This window comes from Leptinotarsa decemlineata, unplaced genomic scaffold (genome assembly GCF_025532065.1).
Source record: "Leptinotarsa decemlineata unplaced genomic scaffold, Ldec_3_MD MMD2_tig00026328_RagTag_RagTag, whole genome shotgun sequence".
NCBI lineage: Eukaryota > Metazoa > Arthropoda > Insecta > Coleoptera > Chrysomelidae > Leptinotarsa > Leptinotarsa decemlineata.
In genome coordinates this window covers 12,686,483-12,711,439 of record NW_027412688.1, presented here as the reverse complement: position 1 = coordinate 12,711,439, position 24,957 = coordinate 12,686,483, and the positions used below count along the sequence as shown (strand labels likewise).

Sequence of the window (24,957 nt, the reverse complement as noted above, 5' to 3'; positions counted from 1 at the left end):
GAACCCCGAAGGTTGAAAATATTCATTCAGAGTGTCCCCCTTGCAAATAAAGTTGACCTGTCTGACCATTTTTTCATATTATGTACTGGAAGGGAGATATTGAGGGTGGGAAGTTTTCAAATTGACACACTGTATATAGTAGCCACAGCCAAGCTACATCCAAATTGTTGGCCAAAAGGGCTATGGTTCGGGAGTTCGGGACACAGATCATTATATTTGTTGGTGTCGAATGTCAAATGAATTTGAGTTTTGTCATTGGCTGGTTCTACACATGTACCTAGAGTAACATACACCAGGAATATTTTATGATTCTTGAACCGTCTATTCTTTTTGTCAAACTTCAAACATGCACTGTATGTTAAATCCCTCATCTTCAGTAACCAATCAGGATGTTTTACAATTTTTATAAATGTACTATTTTAACCTCCGAGTAACAAAAGACAACAAAGAGGCCTTTTCCATCCTCACATTGAAGGCAGCATAACTTTGTTTGTTTACGTGAAGTAAGTTGCACCATAAAACAGTGGCGGTTGGTTTAGTTAATAATCGGAGGGTAGTAGGTATATATTTATAAAATAAATCATTTCAGGTGAAAATGTATTCTGTTCAAATAGTTCCTACACGAAATCTGATTTATTATTAATGATTATGGAAATGAAGCCAGTTTTTCTACCACCTACTAGATTTTTATTTATGTATGGCTTTATAATAAAGCGTGTGGTTTACTGGTTAAAATTAAATTATTTCATATGAATTAATTCATATGATATGATAAATATAAATTTCAAAAGTAACGAACTTTGCATCATATAATCAGATGAAGAATTTTGTGATTTATTTTCAGATTTTATAAATAAGCGGTACGGTTTGTGAGGTCCGATATGAAGAATTTTCGATTAGAAATCATGATTTCATTTAAAATTGGTATCTGGGGGTCTTTGTGGACCGACATCATGAAAGGGGTTATTTTTGATGTTTTTAATGATAATTTTCTCGATCTTATTCTTATAAATGAAGTTTTTGAAACTAGGTTTATATTATTTCATTATTTGACATATCCCAACCAAAAAGAGGTTAAAAAAGTGACATCCGTCATTTGTTATTGTCTGTATGCAACGCGAGAGCCTCGTGCAAAGAAAATAAAACCAAAACGGAAATCATATACTTTGTGTAGTATATGTGCATAGTACTTTCCGGTTGTTAGTGGTGTCGCTAAAACATGTACTATGAAATGACAGTTGACACCAACGGAAGAACAGAGTTGTTGGCTTTGTTTGGTGAAACTAGACACGTTGTACATGAAAATGAGTAACAAAATACATTTCCACCTGAAATGATTTATTTTATAAATATATAATATCCCTCCGATTATCAACTAAGCCAACCGCCACTATTTTATCGTCGTTTACTTCAAATGTAAATAAACTCTCCATAATCCCTCATTAACCGCCACCATTCTCTCACCCATAAATGTTACAGAAAAGGATAGTACGATACCCGGTTCAAAATATATGTATTGTATTGGTATAGGCATGGCAACTCTATGTCTTATTACTATGAGGGTCAAATACATCGTTACGATGTTTTACGTGTTGCATATTTCCATGTGAAAATGGGATTTGATTTGTCACATGATGCTATGGTGGCCAAGACGTTGTGTGATCCGCAGGTGGATTATGTGTAAAAGTGACGTCGACCCAATCCATATTATAATATGTCCTTGAACAACACTGATCTTGGGTAGAAGGTTATGTTGGATTTAAAAAAAAGTTCTTTTTATTTTTGAAAAATATACAGACTTTGTTGAATGAATTGAGTAAAATGTTTTCAAAGTTAGTGAAAAACACGATGTAAGTACTGTAGAAATCATTTTTGTTTTTTTTTATTTCCATGCTATGTTAATTGAGTATCTAGTACACCACAACTTCTAAATTTAAAAGTAAGGATAATAACATGTCTATGGGTGTCGTTTGTGTTAAAATAGATTCTAAATGAATGTACGGAATAAGCTGTAACACACATGAAACTCCTCGTTTTAAAACACTCCCGGACATGAAGATATTGAAAATGTCTTTCATTGTGCTTCAATATGAGAATATTTCAATAAAAAGTGAAGTACCTAACAGACCTATTTCTCAAATGATCTTTATGAATGTGGTCTGTTTATCCACAGGACCATAGTACTCTGCCCAAATTATGGGCTAATATCAATTGGAGTCTTTCGAACGACGACTACATTCATATCAACATCTCTGATCAGCTTTGAAAATTTTGATTGAAAATATAGTGATTACCTACTTCAAGGTTATAATTGAATAATTTCAATCCCATTTTTCAGGGGGAACAAAACAAATTCATTGGAAAAGTGATACCTATACCTTGTTTAAATTGAAAGGGGTATATTTTTAGGAGAGATCAATTTTTTGGAAAGAAAGGTTTTGGCTTTCTACTCCTCCATCTTTATTAAAAAAATGTGGAAATTTTCAAAAATAAAAGGAAAAAAGCAATTAATTTCAAAATAAACTCTTTACAGATATGTGTAGATCATGAAACGACATGCAGACACAAACTGGAAGAAAAAGCACTATCGAAAAAACTACTTTCATATAAACATTGAAATACACAAAAGGAAGAATACTTTTTGTGGACATTGAATTATACAAAAATCACAAACACACTATCGCATTGAAACTTATTTAAGATCACTTCATCAAATGTGTAATTATAAAACAAATTGATTTGTCTTATTGAGATCTGATTCAGTTGAAAATATTTTAATACAAGGATTCACCTTAGCTAGTTTTTCTTCAGGGCACACTATCAAAGAAATGATGTTATAGTATCAGGGATTTAAAGCTAAACAACTATTGTTCTGAAAAAAAATGTAGCGTAAGATATATTTCAGAATCATAAAAAATACATAGTAATCAACTTCTATAGATCAACTTGTGGAAATCTCAATATGTTCTGTGATGTAATGACCACAATACTAGAATCTGTTAAGATGAAATGTATTTTTTATTGTAGTGGATGATTTCAACTCTGAATCGTACAATGATTATTCCAATTTAAAAATATTGAAAAATGTATTTTCATGTTTCAATCCCCATTGCATAGTAAATGGGGATTGAAAAGAGAGGTACATTATTATTAATTTGAAGGTCACCTCAGTACTTGACAAAAATATATCTGATCAGGTATATTTTGTATGATATTTCTGAAACTGTCTCTGACAATCATGTCATTTTGGAAAAAAAAATGTATGATTGCTAATCTGTCTCAAATTTTTAAAATACACTAAAAAGTGAAAAATGGGAACCACACCAACATCAGCATTGGAGACACTCTAGACTATACCCTCTCTATATTTTGTAATAATAGAAGAGACAAGAATATGTTAATTCGGACTGTAAAAGAGATGGGAAAAAGAGAAATTTCTGAAAAATTAACACAATATAGATAGAAATACTCATGATTAGACATACTATTTAAAAAATAAACTGAAGAACTTCTTCAACAGAGCAGGGCAGACTAATTAAAGGGCTACTCGTTGGACACTGTCCACTTGAAATACAACTGAACAAACTAGGTGTAAGAGTGTAGATAGATATATTTATTTGGTTGTATTATGTAAATTACTTTCATGACATCGATGGCTTAAAGTGCAAACCGGCTAACTCCAGTATCCATAAAAATTTTGCTTTTTTATAACTGCTAGCTTAATATTAGACATATGAACTGACAAAGCATATAACTCCAAATAACTAGTTTCCATTAAAAATCATCACACGTTCAATATATATCTCCAGGACTTAGAAATAAAATCACCTAACTCCACAATTTATCTATAGAGTCAACAGATTATACGAGGGTTGTCTTTCATATTTCGGGATTAGAGAACATCGAAAATCACTTTATTGTTTTTCAAAATATTCCCCATGAAGATCTATTCGCTTTTGCATGTGATTGAACCAATTGTCGAAGCACTTTTGCCACTCTGATTGAGGTATCTCCAAAACAAGCATTCTGAATGCAGCTACCGCTTCTTCAGGTGTCGAAAAACGTTGACCTCTCAGTTTGTTTTTTACGTGCGGGAATAAAAAGAAGTCATTCGGTGCCATGCAGTTGTTTGAGCTGATGTGTGAGAGCTCGCATTGTCGTGGTGAAGAGTGATCCGTCTTCGGCGGTTTTCCTTATTTCTTGAAAGACAACTGTCAAACAAATGGTTGTATACCACTCAGAATTGACTGATCTGCGTTATTCTAGTGGTATGATTATGACATGTCCAGTTTTTCCTAAAAAACAGGCGATCATTTGCTTGGAAATGCGTCGTGCGCGAACAACTTTTGTTGGATTTGGTTCATCTTGAAACACCCATACAGTCGACTGCTGTTTACTTTCGGGCTCATACGCGTAAATCAACGATTCATCACCTGTCGCGATGTCATAGACGTGTTTCGAAGCACCGCGATCGTATTTTTTGAGCATTTCCTTCAACTAATCGACACGAGCCTTTTGTTGAGCGATTGACAAATTGTGTGGGATCCAACGCGAACAAATTTTTTTGACATTCAAATGTTTATGCAATATTGAATGTATGCTGGTCCCACTAATGCCTAAGGTTGCCTCAATCTCACGATAGGTCACATGACGATCTTGCAATATCAGTTCGCGCACAGCATCAATGGATTTCGGAAGAACAACTGATTTTGGACGAGCTTCACGAAATTCATCTTGGAGTGAACTACGACCACATTTGAATTCACCATACCATCGATAAACACTGGTCCTTGATGGAGCTTCATCGCCAAAAATTGAATTATGTTCATCCATGCACTGTTGCTGAGTTAATCCACGTCGAAAGTTGTAACGAAAATGTTCACGATTAAATTCCATTTTTGGGCCGAGATGAATCTTTTAAGTTACTGTAAACAACACAAATAGCGCGCGTGTATCCAACTTTACGATAGAGCTATCAGTTGCCAGATTGCAAACTAGGGTTGCCAAATCCTGAAACATAAAAGGCAACCCTCGTAACACGTGAAAGAGTATGCTGTCTGCAGATTTTTATTAATATATATGTAAAGGTGTTTTGGGTGATCATATGATGAATATTACTGGAGTTTTTTTGATCATATGATAATATGGTAATTAAAATATAATTATAAAGCTTTACAATTGATTACAGTTTTGCGAATTTGTAGTCTTTAGTGAAAGGATCATAATGTAAAGCCATTACAGCAAGCGCCAAACGTGATGGCGAGCCCGCTCCATGCGCACAAACTCATTTTCAATGTAACCCCGACTACAGCTCTTGCAAACACATATAAATGCTCTGTACGGAGGCGTATCATTTCTTGTTCTCCAATTTTGTTGGTATTGTCTGAATAATTTTTGTTGTTTCTGAAAAAATGTCATTGCATTTCTGCTGAGTACATCGATGTATGTAGACAAGCACGAAAAAATCCTGAATATATTGTGCATTATTCAACCCATGAAGCATTCAAGAAATTTGATAACATCCAGTTTTTCAAATCTCTACACCCTCTATAGAAAAGAGGATATCCAAAGGTTTATTCCAAACTTATCTTCTATACTTTACATTTAAATGAATGATTTCAGGTAACCGATTTGGTGACATTTCTTTGGTGAAATTTTTTATAAATGAAGATTTGGAGACGATTGGACCATTATGCCGCAAAGACAAAATAAAAATGCCATAATGAAGAAATCGAATGAACTACAATGTTTCATGCAACGACCTATAATAGTTAATAACAAGTATTCCCAAAGATTTTCATGATTTCTATGATAATATTACATTCTAAAATTACGTTAGGTATATTTTATTAATAAGGATGCATTTTGATTTTTATAACACAAATATTTTTTATCATTGTTACCTATTAATTCAACCTAGTTCAGCTCCAAAGATTTATAAAGATGAAGAATAAAAATATCTAACTCCAAAAAATATTTTATATATGTATAAAAAAACGTCTAACTCCAATTTATAGCTGTAAAACCATAATTGGATGTTAAATGAGATTTTATATTGATAAAACAATGTTTTATTTCCATTTGTACAGAACAAGTACCAGAAAAATTGTGAAATCTAAATTTGAACAAATCGAGATAGTTTTTTTAGCCTCCTGGAAAATTACTATTTTTGGAGTTAGCAGGTTTACAAATTAAGCCATCGACATGTCAAAAAAAAGTTAAGTACAGAATACTATCAGATGTTCTTGTAAGACATTATCAAACATTGAAAAGATAAAAATACAAATAATATAATATGGAATATTGAACTATATGCATGTACATACAGTGCCTTCATTTCAAAACTTCCCACCCCTAGTACTTCGTTTAGCAGGGAGAATTTGCCGTAGGCAGAAAACATGCCAATTTAGATATCGAGGAGGAAGTTTAAAACCAGTGCCAGTGGTATTTTAGGTTTAACCCCTTACCCCTAGCTACCCCCACTTGATAATTTTAAATGGAACCCTCTATCTTGTAACACATCATTTTAAAGATCTTAAAAATCCTCACTCAACCCCGTTTAGAAAACTGAAATTGGTTGATCCGTTCTTGTGAAGTTAAAGTGAAAGTCTCACAATTATGTATTATTTAAATACATTAACAGTAGAGTGTTTCTCAATAGGTTCATAGGGTTTTAATCAAGTATATATCGGCCAAGGGCATGAAAAATGTCAAGAACTTTACATTAAGTTATTGAAATGAATGCAATTTCCAAAACGAAACCTGGTATCCGAACTTCCTGGAATGTTGACTTGGTTCGTAATAATTCAAATAAATTTATTCATCACCGAAGTTCATACAAATGTATAAAAGACACATATAAACTTATTGCACTAGTCATAAGAGAACCTACAAGCTACAGCAATATAAATACAAAATAAGTATATATTAAAAGTCGATAAACAATAAAAGTTACAAAAATACAAACATAAAATAAGTATATATTGAAAAAGAACTACCTTCTGTTCATAAATAAAGAAACAATTGTACAATCACAGAACATTAAAATAACAGTACATTAATGATCGTAATAATATAAGATAATATAATAATGCACATACACTTACATCAAAAAATTAATCTAAGGAATAAAATACGTTTCCTTTCAAGTATTTGTGAAGAGCGTTCCTAAAGCAGTTTAGATTTGATAATTCGCGAGTTGGCCAAACAGTTCCTTAAAACGTTTAAAACACCTTATACCTTGATAAATATAACAGTTTTGCCCAATTGTTAGTCTGGTGAAAGGTTGACGTACATTTTCACGCTTTCTAGTTGAATATGTGTGAATGGAACTATTTAACAACATTGAAGCCTCTTGTTTTTTTATATTTACAGTAATTTGCATTATACAAAGTGAAGGCAGTGTAAGAATTTCTAACTGTGAAAATAACTGTATACATGAAGTTCTCGGATCAGCTCCTACCATGGACTTAATAATTTTTTTCTGGGTGAGAAATATTTTATTGACATGAGCTGAATTACCCCAAAACATCAGACCATACGTTAATAGGGACTGTACAAGTCCATATTATGCCAATTTTAATACTTCCAAAGACACTTTTCTTTGTAGCTGTCTAATTATAAAGCACATAGTGCTTAATTTTCTCGCAAGAACATTGATGTGTTCCTCCCATGTCATCTTATAGTCCATAATAATTCCAAGAAATTTGGTAGAATTCACTTGTTCAATGCTTTTATTATTGATTTTTATCAGATAACTAACATTATTGTTTATATTTTGCGTTATAAATGTCATAAAAAAAAGTTTTAGATACATTTACTAGTAGCCCATTATAAAGACACCATTTATGAAATTCATTTGCGTTGATATTTGCCCTCGCTACTGCATTCCGTGTGTTAGTTTCTGAGACCAGTATATTTGTAACATCAGCATACATATATATATATTTTTTTGCATTGGGACAGGAGTGAGCCATGTCATTCATAAAGATGATAAATGAAACTGGACCTAAGATAGATCCTTGTGGTACACCGATATTGATTGCTCTCGGTTTTGACTTACTTTGATTCATGACTAGAACTTGTTTCCTATCTTTCAAGTATGAAGCAATCCGATTATTTGCCACATCTCTAACTCCAATACGGTACAATTTATCAAGTATGAGTTTGTTTTAATGCAGCGTAGATATTCGTACACAAGTCTGCAATTGCTGTAGTTGTGGATTTATTACTTCTGAAGCCATTTTGATAATTTAATAGGAGCTTCTGGCTTTCTAAAAATGAATTCAACTGAATATTAAATGAGGCATCAAAAATTTTTGCAAAATGTGTCTGAAGACATACATTTCGATAGTTTATGTCCTACCTGCATCCTTCAGTTTTGTAAATCGGGATCGACTTTGATGTTTTCAACATTTCTGGGTAGATTCCTGTCTTGAAAGATTCCTTTATATGTGATAATGGTGTACTTTTTATTTCTTTGAAATTTTTTATAGTTTTCCCGAAAATTCCATCTATGCCTTGAGCTTCTTTACGTGTGGTTTTCATAATATAGTCTTCAATGTCTTTGGGTGTTGTTGGTCCAAGAAAGAATGTGAAATTATGGTTGGGAGATAATCTAACTTCAGAAAGATTAGATTTAGAGCTAGGGATATGCATAAAATGGTTACTGAAAAGATTACAGATATTTTCCAAGTCATTTGTTCTTGCACTTCCTGTTATGTGTTGGACAGTCGGTTTTGAAGATATCCCTTTTGCTTCATTTATCACTTTCCAACTTTCTTTCATCACATTGGGTGCATTCCGTATTCTTTCATTATTAAAGGTGAATTTTGCCTCTTAAAGTTTATTTTCATATAAAACTTTCAAAGTTTTATATCTAGTTCGTATCACTCCGTCTGAACAATGTTTTACTATGGTTGCCATTTTACACAACATACTGTGAAGTTCTTGTATCTCGAATAAATACCATTTTTTTCTCCTTTTTATTAGTTTTAATTTTTCTAAGTAGAATGTTCTTGAATGTTATCAAATTGCTCTCTGATAGATCTCGAACAAACATCTCATTTTGCTTATTATCACCAATAAGTACATCGAACTAACAAATTGAAGAAATAGTTGCTTGAAAGTGTTTCTCGCTACATTTTGATTAAACGATAGTGTTCGAAGTAGATATATATTTGGTTTTGTAAAATATACATACTCCTCCCCGATTCGAGTGCTTTCGGCAAAAATTGCTAACTAAAGAAAATTTCTCCAATTTAAGAGATGTTATTTCATTAGACTTGAGTCAGTGCTCGGAAATACAACATATATATCTACCTCATATGAATTCAGCGTTATTTCGAGAGCTGCAACTTTATCAGTTATGCCTCCAATGTTAAAATGCATTACTTTAAGATTATTGTGAGTTTCCACTTTACTGAGGGCATGAATTTGTTCATCTTCTACTCTGTCTTTCCTTTGTCTAAAAAAGAGGTTGGTCTTGTTTCTTCTTTGCTTTCAAAGATATTTCTTGTATTAGATTTTTCAAAGTGTTTATTGAAGTCAAACCTTCTATAGTTTACCCCTCTTGGCCAAAATGAGGGATTATAAAAAATATCTTTATATTTAAAATCAGCAGCTACTAAGTATGTATTCAGGTTTCTATTCTCTTTCAAGTCCCGGACTATGAAATCTTCATTCTCCTCACCAGTTTTTTTCTTCAAGAACGATTTTATATCCTCTTCAGTTACCTCTTGTGATACTTTGTATAGATACAGCCATACTCTGCTTTTGTCTCTTTGAATTTTCCTTCAGAATCTTCCAACGTTCCTACATTACGTTTGAATGTCTTTTTTCTCCTTACTGTGTGCCATTCAGATTTTGAACCACCTCGGTCGTAATTTTGTCGGCGGAACTCTTCAAATTATCTTCTAATCCTTTTTCCAAATTTATAATTTCCTCATCATATCTCATCATATATATCTGACCTAAATTATTCCATAAAAGTTATAACTATGTTCATAGAAGTGCAAATTGCGTCAGATCTAATGATCATCAATGACCATCCATAGAGTGAGTGATTAAAATATATCAGTTATATTATCATATTATACTTTGATACATGAGATCAACGACATAAATTACAATGATGTTTATAAACATACGCACAATATTGTTATAAATATTGTAATTTACCGTTATTCATTATTCCAAAATCTCCAGCGTAAATTTGTATCACTGATTGAATTAGTGAATCCAGTAGAATCAATTTCTTTTTATTTTCTGGAGAGATTGTTTCTAGGTTAATTAGATTGGGAATTCATGTTTCTTCTATTCCAGAAGAAAGATATATTTCTGAGATAGGTATACTTATTATTGAGGTCGGTTGGTTTGAATGCAATACTTTGCATTTTGGAGCTTCCTTGTGGAATTTGATGTCATTATTATATACAAATAATTCCAAATCAAGTTTTTGAATTGAACATTTTTATTGTCGTCAACTCTTGAAATTGTACTACTTCTTTTGTTTACAAATCAATTCGTATAAAATAAACACTGGAATAAAAACATGCTTCTTCCTAAAACAATCAATTTATTATTTTGATGATGGCAGGTCATGTCAGGTTATGTTTATACTAAGCATATACATTTGGGTATGGTAAATATTTTCATAGCTACAGATGAAACATTCCATGAACTTCTTGTTTTATCATTGAAGGAGTTTGGTATTCTTAATTCAGTTTTCCATTAACATCTCTCAAAAATGTGATTCAGAAAGTCAATTGAATCGTACCACCATGACTTGTGGACATTCTGAATTACATTTAATACTCCCTTGGGGCTTGAATGCCAATTCTATAATGTCCAGTTTTTAAATCACCCAAACATCCAGCAATAAAAAATAAAACGTTCAACAGGTGATACATCATGTATGTACACAGGACAAATAAAAAATATATGTTGTCTCTAATATTCAAACCAGACATATGATTTACGATTTATATATACCCATATATTTGTATTTTGAATTGTAAATCGACAAGCTTCAAGCATTGGAATAGTTAAATAGTTCGTTTGCTATAGATTCCTCCCGCACTGGCACAGAAAAATGTTACTATTATTGTTATCAAAAAAAATCGAAATATCAACTCAGTTTGTTTATATAATATATAGATTTCTCAAAAACCATTAAAATTATCATTTGCATAAATAAAGTTATCTACTTTTGATATGACTTTTGTTATCTTCAACAAAATAAAACTTTCAACAATGAGTTCAAAGAGAAGTCTTGAACTTGCAATCAGATCATATCGTGGTTCAAACAATATTATTGAGTTATTTTTCCTAGACAAAATGAATACTCGTTTGGAATCTATTGAACTTTCGAAAAATGTGTACCACAACATTCAGTTCATCTACCGCATGATTAATTTCGTGGAATCAGACACATAGCGTGTCGGGTCAAGGTTTATTTTTCAAATTGATGATTTTCATACGAATTTGTGTTTGTTTTCTTCTACAGAAAAACATATTGAACATTTTACTAGAAAGAAGGAAAAAGAGAATGTTGATAATTAAACACATCGCAGTTGAATTCTTCCTCGCCTTCATTGTCATTATCATTCATATTATCTCTTCAGAAACGAAAGTCTCGTGTTAGTTTAAGTACATATTTCATATGTTTTAACTTTCCTAGTTGATTTATGGAAATAGTTTGATTTTTATCAGCCTATTGAACTTACAACGGTAAATGATCAATTTTGATAGAGAGTGCAAGTCTTGGGTTTTGGATTCTTTTGGGAAATAGAAATGTCTTCTTTTATTTATATGTCAAAACGTTTCGCCCCTGATCAGGAACATTTTCAATTGTTTATTCAAAAAATGTTTTTATTAACATTGGATGTTTTCTGAAATAAATACACTTTTTATTTCTGTTTTCTTTCCTTTGAATTGATATAAGAAAACAACGCTTATTCCAATTTCACAAAAAAAATTCAAAAACATGACAAAAATTGTCACTATCAATCAGCACAAATGCAGATTCAAATAACCAGAACAACAACACATCAATACTATTTACATTCTAAAGTTATCAATAATTTTAGGCAAGGTACGTACACAAAAAATGGTTATTAAACATTCAACAAATGTATCAATTCGAAGGAAAGAAAATACAAATACATCTTTTCGACGTTTCGGCTTCTGCTTTGAAGCAATTTTCAAGAACCACTTGAAGCTGAAATAACATGACTTGACGACGGGTCGTAATCTCACTGACCCCCCAAGTAAGTCTCGTTGTTGCTTTGTTCTGATCCAAGTGTTCAAAGTGAGAACGAAACTTGGGGTGTCAGGCCCTACAATAATTATCAATTTTTCCTATAAGGAAACCTTCATCATTATGGTTTGGTCGGGTTCCTTGTAGAGGGGAACCAAATTTAATACACATTATACGAAGAAGAAGAATATGAATGAAATTTAATAAACCGTCTGAAGTGACAAATGGAAACCCCCAATTTTTATGATTTAATCATATTGAGCATTAAAAAAAAGGGTAACTTTGTATAAGTATACCTATTCCAAAAATTAGTAGTTTTTGAAATATTTGTAGTTTAATATTTTTTTATCGACGTTTTTTAAATGGTTTCTAAATTCTGTCAGTTGGCCATGACGGCGCGGCGTTAGAAAACAATCAATTGATACGATAATGTCACTACTTGTCATTTGCAAATTGTCAATAATAAATCATGCCAGGACGATTTAATTACACAAACGAAGATTATTTGAATTTATTTATTATTTACAAAGAATGTGATGAAGTTATTTCAAGGACATGTGATACATTCGCGAGCCGATACTGTCAAGAAAATTATACAAAATTAGGAGATCTGGCGAACGTCATTCCGCCTAACGGTCAATGAATGAGTAAATTTAGGATTTTAAAATTTATACAAAATTATCAAGTATAATGAAATAAATAGTATTGGTATATAATAAAATTAATGGGAAGAGTGCTCTCTTCAGTAAAGCACCCTGTGATATGCATGTGAACTATCAGTACGTTTTAATATAACACGTCACTATTATCACTGATGTTTTGCCTCTTTTTATTATTTTTATTGATAAAATATCATATTTAAATACTTATCATATACCCGATGAAGACAAATCCATAAACACAAAAATCATAAACATTGTACCAGCCGTTCTTGAGTTCTTTCTTTATTATTATTATCATTATTGATGAAATATCATTTCTCAATACTTATTATTAGTATAAAGGGTTTTACAAAAACCGCGTTGTATAGCGAAACACGTGTCCCAGTTTTTTTAAAACCCTGTATAGTGAAAATCATACAATAAACTGTATTGATTAGTTTTTTGCCTATTATTAGATTCCCAACGAAGACAAATCCACAAAGACGAAAATCATTAAAATTGGTCCAGCCATTCTCGACTTATTTTATTATTGATAAAATATCATTTTCAAATACTTATCATCCCATTCCCGACGAAGACAAATCCAAAAAGACAAAAATCATAAAAATTAGTCCAGCAGTTCTTGAGTTCTTTCATTATTATTATTATTATTATATCATATTTCAATACTATTCCCGAAGAAAACGAATCTAAAAACACAAAAATCATGAAAATGGGTCAGCTGTTCTTTTATAATAATTGTTATTATACTCAGATACTATTTATTCTATTCCCGACAAAGACAAATCCTAAAAGAAAAAAAACATAAAAATTGATCCAGCCGTTCTCGAGTTCCTTTATTATTTTTTTAAATATTTTTAAACCATAGTATGCGGTGGTCAGGCTCTATCCCCCGAAGACCCGATACATTCGGAAGGGCGCGACAACATTATGAATCAACGACAACTCCCCACACCGTGGGTTAAGTGGTCATTAGGTCCGGGAATCATGGGCCCTGAGCAAGCGCAGTGTGCCAAGAAAGACAGCTTTCTGCATCTGTCCGGCTAAGATTTTTGCCTTAGTGCGGCAAGCCGCTATGATTTTAAGACTCGGTAGTAGTGAGGGAGCATTCCATCAAGGACTCCAATAATCAGAATAACTATCTTGACAGAATGGTCTGGATGGAGTCTGTTTTTTCTCCTCTTTTCGGACGATATTCGTCTCGCCAGGAGCTGAAAACTCCACGACAAATATTGTCTTGCTCTGGTGGTAGAAAAGGACTACATCAAGCTTATGTATGAACCTGAGGGTGAGGAACAAATAGTTCCAATAAATTTGGCACTTCTCGTTCCCCACAACCAATTCAATATCCCCTGGAGCGTAGGGCAACACCGGTAATATAGTACTCTGAGGGCCGCGTTATGTCGATGGACTACAAATGCTGGACATGCTGATAGCAAGTGTATTAGGCCCTCGGACGCCTCGCGGCAGGCCCTGCACCTTGTGTCAGAAACCTCTATACCCATCACGTGACTGCGTTAGACTAAGGTGTTGACACCATCCTGGCATGTCATGATGAACCCCTCAGTTTCCGACTTCAGCCCACTCGACCTGAGGAAAGCGAAAGTCAGGCGCTTTGATAAGCCAAGGTCTTCAATGTTATTGAAGAAGACCCCATGCATTGGCTTATCCTTGTGTTGCTGCAGAAGTGAGGTTATCCCTGCGGCTTTTATATGAGCCTTCTGCTGAATGGGTTCCAACTCGCTGACTAGAGTTGCGATCAGCTCGTATCGCAGTATCGAAAAGAAAACTAAACCGAGATCATCAGCTGCTCGGGTAGCTGCCCTAAAGAGGAATTCTCCAATTCCTGCTCTCTCACGGTCGTGGACCATGCAGAGAAGAGGATCCAAACTCCTGACGACTTTACAGGCTACATCCAGTACCACTTTGTCATCATGTTTTCTCCATGTTGTCGAGGAAAGTACAACCGTGGAACAGATTTGGGATGCAAACTCCCATAGAGATGTGTCATTTTTCGGGTCTTTACGTCGAGTTGATACAGCTCCTCCAGAGTCCACTTCACTACTACAAACGAGTTGAGTAAAATTGGAACGGCAAGCATATTTGTTTGTTATTATTATTGGTGAAGTATCATTTTCAATACTCGTTATTCTATTCCCGAAGAAAACCAATCCAAAAACACAAAAATCATAATTGGTCCAGCCATACTTTTATCATTATTTTTATGATTATGATCATCATTTTAATAGATGAAATATCATTTTTCAATACTCGGGTACTATTCTATTCCCGAAGAAAACAAATTCAAAAACACAAAAATCATGAAAATTTATCCAGCCGTTCCTTAAGTTCTTTTGTTATTATTATTTTTATTGGTGAATTATGATTTTTCAATACTTAGGTACTATTCTATTCCCTATTGATGAAATATATTTTAATACTCATTATTCTATATTATCCTTTTCCCGATGAAGACAAATCCAAAAACACAAAAATCATAAAAATTAGTATTATTATTACTATTAATATTATTATTATGACCGAAGCCCCGATACATTCGGGAGGGCGCGCCAGCATTATCATCCAACGACCACTCCCCACACCGTGGGGTAAGTGCATGATCATTGGGTTCGAGAACCATGTGCCCTGAGCAAGCGCAGTGAGCCAAGAATGACAGCCTTCTGCCTCTCTCCGGCTAAGATTTCTGTCTTAGTGCGGCAAGCCGGTATGATTTTAAGATTCGAGAGTACAGAACAACCATCTTGACAGCGTGACCCGTTTTTCCTCCTCTTTTCGGACGATATTCGTCTCGCCAGGAGCTGAAAACTCTACGATAAATATTATTATAATTGATGAAATATCATTTTTCAATTCTTATTATTCTATTCCCGACAAAGACAAATACAAAAAGATAAAAAATAAAAATTGTTCCAGCTTTTTAACTTCTTTTATTATTATTATTTTCAATGATAAAATATATTCCAAAACTTATTATCATATTCCCGAAGAAGACAAATACAATACAGTAATACTCATTATTCTATATTATCCTATTCCAGAAGAAAACAAATCCAAAAAAACAAAAATCATTAAAATTGGTCCAGCCGGTTTTTTATTATTGTTATTGATGAAATATCATTTTCAATACTTATCATCCTATTTCCGACGAAAACAAATCCAAAAATCATAAATATTGGTCCAGCCATTCTTGAGTTCTTTCAATATTATTATTATTGATGAAATATCATATTTTAATAATTATTATCCTATATTATTCTATTCCCGACGAAGACAAATCCAAAAAGGCAAAATGTATAAAAATTGTTCCAGCCGTTTTTTTAACAGATTCTTTCAGGGATTTCAAATCAATTTATATCATATTAGACAATGGAAGTCCAAACTGATGAAATGCATAATTTTTATCGATGAAATATCATATTTCAATGCTTTTTATTCTATTCCCAACGAATAAAAATCTAAAAACACAAAAATAAAAATAGGTCCAGCCGTTCTTGAGTTCTTTTACTATTATTATACTTTTATTATTAGTAAATAAACTCACGACAGATAAAATTTCATATGTGTGGAAAGTATAAAGAATGAACTTCAGCAGTAATTGGCTTTTTTCAGTATTTTTTTGTTGTCATCAATTTGCAACCCATTATTATGTTTGTTTTTTTCATCTAACATTGAAGACTGTGAGTCTATTACAATTTGATGATGTTTCTATCTATTCATTAGATAGATAGATACATAGTGCAGCACATTTCATTCAGTAGTTCATATTTTAGTTTCGCTTATGGCTTGAAATAATTTCAGACTGCAGAAGATGGTAATTCACAAGATTATAGTCCGGAATTATATGTTCTCAAGGCAGACGGAATTTCTGAAACCAAGGTCTTTCCAGCTATATGTTTTGTCCAGAAGTTTATCGACCAAGCAAAAAAATATCACTGGTGAGTGTAATCGTTTTCTTTGAAAGATAACAAAGGTGAAAAATGATAACCTCTCTCAATATTTGAGTATAAATTACATTGACATGTTGAAATATATTCTTACTTGCTTTTGAAGTTCTAATATCATGGACAAGTTTGAATTGGAGTTTTTATTTTTACTCGATTGTTTCATCCATGAAGGTCTGATTATTTTTATTAGCTTTTTCAACAAGTACCCATTCTCTTCAGAATGTTTTGAGTTTTATACTAGTTGTTATTCACGTAATTATCTATCTGATTTTTAATTTCTCATAATTTCATGCCAATGTAGGTAAAACAGATTGGAAAAATATCCTTATTCGATTTCTACCTGTTGGAATTTGTTTGATTGGTGTAATGCAATGGAGGGCATTGAGAAAAAAACAAGGTAATGCCATTGCTTCACAATGGGAAGTCAATTGTTACTGCATGCTGCCGCTAAGAACAGTGTCAAGATGCTGGGGATATTTGGCAGGTGAGGAATTCTTTTTCTGGTAATTTTCATTTGTTCAAATTTGGTAATGTATTCCAGTTGATACTTAACATCGATAAATAATTTTCACAAGAGGTGAGAACATGTGATTATTTTAAAATACTTCGGTAAGCTGGTGAATCTTTAGTTGTAAATAATCATATCTATATCAAATTGGTTTTTTCTTCATGTAAAATTGAGGATGTGCTGTTAAATACGATACTTGCTCAAGTTCAGTTTTAGGATTCGTTAAAATTAGGGTTTGGTGGGATTTTATATTTCGGCAATTATGGCAATTGACATTAATCAACAACAATAATTCACAGTGTGCTAAATATTTATCAATCTCAGTAGTCCATTCAATAATTAAAACTTTTTTCACGACAAATTACTTCGTTTTTGAGATACTCAATAGAAATCTCCATGTTTTCAATTTTTCTCAAAAATTTCTCAGATTCTCATAGTTTTTAAAATGTGTTCAGATATTTCAGTGATAAAGGGTAAAACTAGGATAATTTTGAACTTTTTATAGAACTTGATAGCATAAAATTGTAAATTGAAAATGCCTACTATCTTCAGTGGTTTCGAAAAATGTTTGTTCAAAAAAGTTTTCCTGTAAAGTGCAGAAAAAACACAAAAAACGGGGAAAATTTCAATTTGCTATCTGTTCTCTTCAGGGGTATGTGACTCATTAAATAAAAACTTTTGGATTTGCTCTGAGCATAGCATCTTACTGCTACTACTGGTACTATTACTTTTTATAAAAGTATAAAAATTCGTATATTCATCAGCAATCTACCAATTCTGGCAGTTAGCTTTTTGATACACTGAAAAATTAATTGTATTCATAACGTCATTTTTATTTGATAGTATCTTTCTATTTTGTGTTCAGTCTACTTTGCACTTGTAGCAAATGTTATTATTTGTAATATTTTTGCTACATGACTGTCACTTTTTTGTGTAATTTGTAGAAATATGAATTATTTAAAAGATTCTTGGTTATAGTTTACTGACTTTTTGATTACTGATGCTTTGGCTTACTGTTCCCTTATTCATTCACATTTTCTCACTTGCTGAATATAATTTTGAAACATCCTTACCAAAAATTGTTTAGTTTATTAGTTCATCATATTTCAATGTTGATTTTTACTTGTATCTTGTAAAAAATTTTTGATAAGGACGCACCTTATTTCTCATAATTACCTTTACCTTATCTTTCAGAATGGTGATCTTAGGTGCCTCAACTGACGAAAACGCCAGCTGTGTGCCAAAAACACGTTTTTGTTCTCTCTCCAGGGTATTTTCTTTTCATTTCACCATTTGTTTCACTCATTTAAGTCGAGAACATCATTTTTTTACCATTGTAGATATAAATCTGCCCGAATTTCTGAGGCCTCCCGTGTACAAAATCTACTCCAACACCTTTGGCGTCAACATTTCTGAAGCGCAGAATGAAGATTTGAAATCGTATTCAAGTCTAGCAGATTTTTTTGCTAGATCCTTGAAAGAAGGGGTGAGAGAAATAGATTGGAATAGCTGTTTGGTATCACCTTGTGACGGGACGGTTCTCCATTTCGGGACTGTCGATACTGAGCAGGTGGAACAGGTAATTACTTTTTTTTCTTGTGTTTGTTATCTCATTTTGTGTATAATATATCATCTTCTAGTTAAATATTGCTTTTTATTTCAGGTGAAAGGAGTAACATATTCCTTGAAAGATTTTTTGGGTGAGCAACCATTGAAAGGGGAAGATAATGCAGATTTTAGAAAATCCCTTCTTCGCTATCCTCATGAAGGCAATACTCTGTATCAGTGTGTTATCTACTTAGCTCCAGGAGACTATCATAGGTATGGTGAATTGTTATATCTAAGAACAAAAACTGTTGCTGTGATGTACTGAAGAACTGAATGAGATAATTTTTAAGAATTCTTCATGTTTACAATTATTAAAATATTATCTGAAAAATAATAATTTAAAACAAAAAAAAAATAGTAGAAACGGTGACAATAATTTCCCTTCAAATAGTGTCTGCCCAATTCAAAATATTTCCTATAGTAAAACTTTCACTTATACATGGCTGAAGTCAAGTTAAAATAATTCAATTACAAAAATAAGTTTTTGAAAATCCTCTTTGGCTTTAAACTTACTATTGAAATAAAAGAAAATCATCCTCAGATTTAAACTGAATTATCGTTTTACAACATGAATTACTTTTTTCTTTCTCAGTTTTTGCACCATAAATTCATACTATGAGTATATAAAATAAAATACACATCATTTGAGGAACTGAATCAATGAATATTGATATAAAATACCACTCACAAGAATCTCAAACCTGACCCAGAGTTTTCAACTATTGGTCAGGAGTATTCTGGATAGTTCAATTGTAGTTCATATCGCATTTCTACCTAAGTGTTATTTTACTGGATATTTTCATGATAGAAGAAAAGAAAACTTTTGCCAAATGGTAATTTTCATCCTTGTATGATATCTGGCACAAGTATAAAAATTACTAGAAGTGGTGAACATTTTAAAGCCTGTGTCGAAGCTATTTTCCGAGTTTATTGGCAGTGGTTTGCAGGTTTTCAAGGCTGGCATTTCGTCCACGACTGCTGTGAACATTATCAAAGACAATAAGGTAATGGACGAAATGCTATTGTTGTCCTCTCTGCATATGTCTCTGTCCAGTACCTGTGTTTCCGGTTTTATTCCATCCGTGGAGGGCGTGGCTTCAATCCCAAAAACTGAGTTGAATGATCCGATTTGTGCGTGATTTAGGGCAGGTAGCCAGATGAATGTCTCTTACCTCCCTGTATAATCTTGGATAGTAATTTTGGGTTTTATTCAGTACAAGATAACCTGTGTGCCTTCTTCGGCTACAGCTGATTTATCTGTCTGTCCGAGGCGACAATTTCTCTTGAGTTCAGAGAGACAGGTATTTATCGTTCCTTTCAACATGCACTCAAAGAAGGCACACACGTTATCTTGTTCGATGGTAGACGGTACTAGACAAAATTCAAAATTACTATTCAAGATTACACGGGGAGGCAATAGAAATTCATTAACTCAAAGATAATTACAATGGAAAAGAAGGCATAAACATTGATAAAATCTGCCACGCATACCTCCGATGGAGTAAAATCAGAAAAACAGATACTGGATGAAGTATGCTGAGACTTCTACAAGAACACTGCGTCCATTACCTCATCGCCTTTTATAATGTCCACCTTAAAAATCTGCAGACCACCGCCAGCAAACCCGGAAAACACAGTTTTCTCCGACCGTGATAATTTAAAATCTTTGAATTGAAAGCCTGTCATAGTCGCTTTTCACTCAATGTGTGTCTATTATAGTCCTTCAAACAGTTTTTGTTCTATTATCATTTGAAGTTATTTTATATAAAACATATTTCAACTTATCACAGTGAACTTGTATGTAATGCTAGAAGAAGTTGAAAGCCTAATCTCTCATCTTTCGTGAAAAGCAAGAAATACATTGTGAAACGAAAAAATTATTTGGATTGCAAACAAGAGTTTTTTACTTTTCACACATGGAAGTTTATATTTGAAATATAAAGGTCAATTGAATTCACATCTATATCAGTCAAAATAAATATTGAACATTATTTCTGTTTTTTTATGATCCCTATAAAATTTACTTTTATAAACTATACCACCGTGCCAAATTAACAGATGCTTGGTTCTCTATAATAAACAAATAGTATTAATTTGAATATTAGAAACCATATGCAAAAAATAAGTCAGAGTTTATCAATTTGTATAAATGAAAGGTTATCTTTATTACTTCAATGATATTATTGACCCTTGAACTGAATGCTTTTTTCATCTAATTTTTCCAAGGTCACTTTGAAACTCAAAATGATACATTTTCTCACAAATAAAACTTTTTTTGTCATTATTTTTTTGAGTAATTGTCGGAACCAGACGGACACTAAAAGACGGCTCGGACAATTTTGTCAAATTTTCCGGATCAATTGACCTTTAGGTAGTTTCTTAAAATCTGCTAAGAGTTTGGATGATAAAAAAAATTCATATAGCATCAAGATATGACACTGAAAAGTAAAATGTGGTATCATGAAATAGAATCATTTGAATAAATTTTGGTGAATGAATTGAAAGGATGAACCATAAGTTGAATTGATTTTACTGTATAACAATAATATAAAATAATTGTCCAAAAAAGGTAAAAAAAAATTGTTTTCTTCTCTCGAGCAAACTCTGAAATCTTTTTGAGAAGAGTGAGCTCGGAAACCAAAATGGATTTTGCTCATTTATTATATTAATGAGCAAAATTAGTATATTAAACAATTTTAATTTGAAATACATTCTACAGGTTTCATTCACCAACAGAATGGAAACCTACTCACCGCAGACATTTCTCAGGTCAGCTTCTATCAGTTAACCCAAGTATTGCCAAATGGCTGCCAGGTCTCTTCACTCTCAATGAAAGAGCTGTTTACTTAGGTCAGTGGAAGCATGGATTCTTTTCTTATACTGCAGTAGGTATGTAAAAATTTCAAGTTAAATATTTGAATACAATATTCTCATAAAAACAAATTTTTCACAACAGAATAAGTTAAATCTCCACAAATTTGTATCTTAGTGTTCTAACTATCAGAAACGGTTTGTTCAGAATGTAATGCTAAAGAACCACTTGCTATAGTCCTTATGAATGGGTTGCAACAGTATGGTTTCAGAATCATATTTAATGGACCGCAAATCAATAGGTAAAACAGCTGAGTGCTCTTCGGAACTGTCATCATTTGTGTGCCTCGAGACTTGATCCTTGGTCCACCTTCATTTCTCCTGTATAATATAAATAAATGACTTAGCTCTTACAGATATAACATCCCCTCACTTTTTTTTTCAAATGACACCACCTAATTATGTCAAAATCAGGATATTCCCGCTTTTCATGAGGACATTTTAAGTTATCCTCTATTATTCATGAAACCAGCATCCTCACTCTTCGCTGCAACTTATCTAAAATCTGCTTTGTGATGAAATCATAGAACAAAACGTAATTAAACACTTTTTTATCGACCTTTTTAGGTTATTTTTACCTTCCACAATCTGAAAAAATATAAAAACTTTAATGGAGAACTTTATACACCCGTAGAAATAGCAATATTTTTAGTTTACCCCATAAGTTACTGTGTAAAATCAAAGTATTTTTCATAAAGAAAAATGTTCTATTCATCAGTAACTTGTCGTATTTAACAATTTTGCCTATCAAAAAAAATTGCTAGGAAATAATACAATACTTTTCTTAACGTTTCGGAGGCCAATATCTGCCTCCGTCTTCAGAAATAAATAAAAAATTCAAAGATATTTGCAGTTTATTTATTGCTGATTATTTTTTTCTCAACTTCTTCGACGCTAAATGATTGATGATAAACTGAAGTTTAAGGACCATACAATGAATATAGGATAAAGAAAATAACTTTTAGTCAGATTTCTACTAAGTTTTTTATTTGTTACGACCGGTTTCGATTTGTTAAATCATTCTCAAGTTTACTTGACAGTAACTTGAGTAAACCCAACTTTACTTGAGAATGGTTTCTCGCGTTGGTTGAGGTTGAGAATTGTTCCTCAAGTGAACTCAAATTTACTCGAGAATGGTTTAACAAATCGAAATCGATCATAACAAATAAAAAATTTAGTAGATGAAAGTTTATTTTCTTTATCCTATATTCAATAGGAATTTCTACAAAACAAATAGGTCATCAATCGAACAAGTTAGACAATACAATAAACTGAAGCAAGAAACTTGTATCAGGTTGCTATGCACTGAGAGTAACCTCTATAGACCTAGGCTATTTCCATTCAAGAACAGCTTAGTCACAATATCAATATTGAACTGCCTATTTCCTGGAGCTTCCTAGTTAGAGCCTCAATTATATTTAATGGTATTAAGCTGATCAATCATCTGTCAGTTGAAATCATGATGTGAAATCATGGTGTATAATAGATTCAGAAATTCAGTCAAAATGTTACTTAATATAATAAATGCTTTTATTGAAAGGTTTCTCAGTACAAGAGATACTAAGCTGAAACCTAACAAATGGCAGCATTCAACATCTACACATGATAAATCAAGTAAATCAAGGCAGATATAGCTCTTCCATCCATAAGAATATATTATACAGTTTAGAAAATATTTTTGCTTTTGAATTTAAATTGTATTTGTTCAATTTATTAGCATGTTATATGATAGAATTTACCCATACTTGATGAAAAACAATTACGTATTCAAAAAACACTTCATTGTGAGATTTTCACTAAACAAAAACAAAATGTTTTTTGAATGTATTTGCATGTTTTTGAAGGATTTTTGCCAGTAGACTTATTACTAATAACAATAATTGAATCTGTAGTTTGATAAACGGACATGACTGCAAACTAAAATTTGAAAAACCAAAGAAATGTTTCAAAAACTGCAAGATTGTGATATCAATAATACGTATTTGGACATCACGAGCAAACTTTCAATCGACTGACTCAATTATTAGACTTTGTCTAATAGACCCAATGCACAGAGGTGTACAATATAAAGTGCTGCAAATTATGCATTGAGATGGACGTTGTTGAAATACACTGTTTCTAATGAGCCAATGCAGATGAGTGTCGCATAGTCTTGCATTTGTATTCCAATAATATCCATCTGAGATATTTTCTGATAATGAAGTATATTCAAATCAATTTTAAAAATACAATATGCTGTAAACTGACAACAATTTCCTGAAAGTTGAAAATATTTGGTTCATCTTCAATAACAGTTATTTGTATATTTCAAGTTATAATCGCACTTAATTACTTGCAGGAGCTACAAATGTTGGGACAGTGAAAGTATACTTTGATAAAACTCTACAGACGAACCAGCCTTTCAAATCAAAATTATGCAGAGATCGTTGTCTTGGGAGTTCAATAGAACTAAAAAAGGGTGAACTCATCGGAGAGTTTCGAATGGGCTCGACTATAGTATTGATATTTGAGGCTCCTACCAGCTTCAAATTCACCATATCACCGGGAGATAGGGTGAGAATGGGACAAAGCTTAGGATGTGTTAGGCAACAGAAATTTGTAGATAGGATAGTTAATGATAGACTAGATTTTAGGAGCTTTAGTTAAGGTTTTTTTGCAAAGACTTTTTACGTATTAAAAATTGTGATATTTTTTAATAAAATATTTAAAATCCCATATATACTTTGTTTAATTTCTATTTTAATTTAATTAAACAATATTATTAGATGAAGATAGCTGTTTGAATATGCTTTTTGAATATTTAATGCTTCAGGCTATCGATATGTACATTGAGACAAGAAAGTCAAATTCAACGTTGTTAGTTTCTCAGAATCTAATTCTTACACGGTTTGAATCTTATAAAATTAAAAGCATGATGGATATTTTCAATTTGTCGATATCATTAGTAGAGTCTTAATCTTCCTATTTATGTATAAGGAGTATGAGAAAAAAGAATCAATTATAATAAAGATTTATTCATGGTACTTGAACGGCTGGTTTAGATGACTTATGTATTAAGAGTGAGAGGCCCGGGTATGCCTACAG

At 32.3% G+C, this 24,957-nt stretch overlaps 1 protein-coding gene across 5 annotated transcripts; it reads left to right on the top strand.

The window, feature by feature from the left end:
* The first annotated feature begins 1,667 nt into the window (after positions 1-1,667).
* Positions 1,668-24,590, top strand: Pisd (Phosphatidylserine decarboxylase). Of its 5 annotated transcripts, none has more exons than XM_074182599.1 (7): positions 1,668-1,850; positions 16,741-16,877; positions 17,188-17,370; positions 18,735-18,973; positions 19,058-19,215; positions 21,722-21,852; positions 24,212-24,590. In XM_074182599.1, exons 1-7 carry the CDS (start codon positions 1,822-1,824, stop codon positions 24,517-24,519), a joined length of 1,185 nt encoding a protein of 394 aa, XP_074038700.1. In that variant the 5' UTR covers positions 1,668-1,821; the 3' UTR covers positions 24,520-24,590. The 5 variants fall into 5 exon arrangements, with proteins under 5 accessions (XP_074038700.1, XP_074038699.1, XP_023022541.1 ...); XM_074182598.1 differs by having other exon boundaries at positions 1,678-1,850; positions 21,722-21,891; XM_023166773.1 differs by lacking the exon at positions 1,668-1,850 and having other exon boundaries at positions 18,589-18,973; positions 21,722-21,891.
* Positions 24,591-24,957: the final 367 nt, after the last annotated feature.

Excerpts from the sequence above, each read along its gene's own strand:
- Pisd (XM_074182598.1), top strand. The coding sequence starts at position 1,822 with ATGTTTTCAAAGTTAGTGAAAAACACGAT. Across the intron at positions 18,974-19,057 it reads ATACTGAGCAGGTGGAACAG|GTGAAAGGAGTAACATATTC; the intron begins GTAATTACTTTT and ends TTTTTATTTCAG. Across the intron at positions 21,892-24,211 it reads CTTTTCTTATACTGCAGTAG|GAGCTACAAATGTTGGGACA; the intron begins GTATGTAAAAAT and ends AATTACTTGCAG.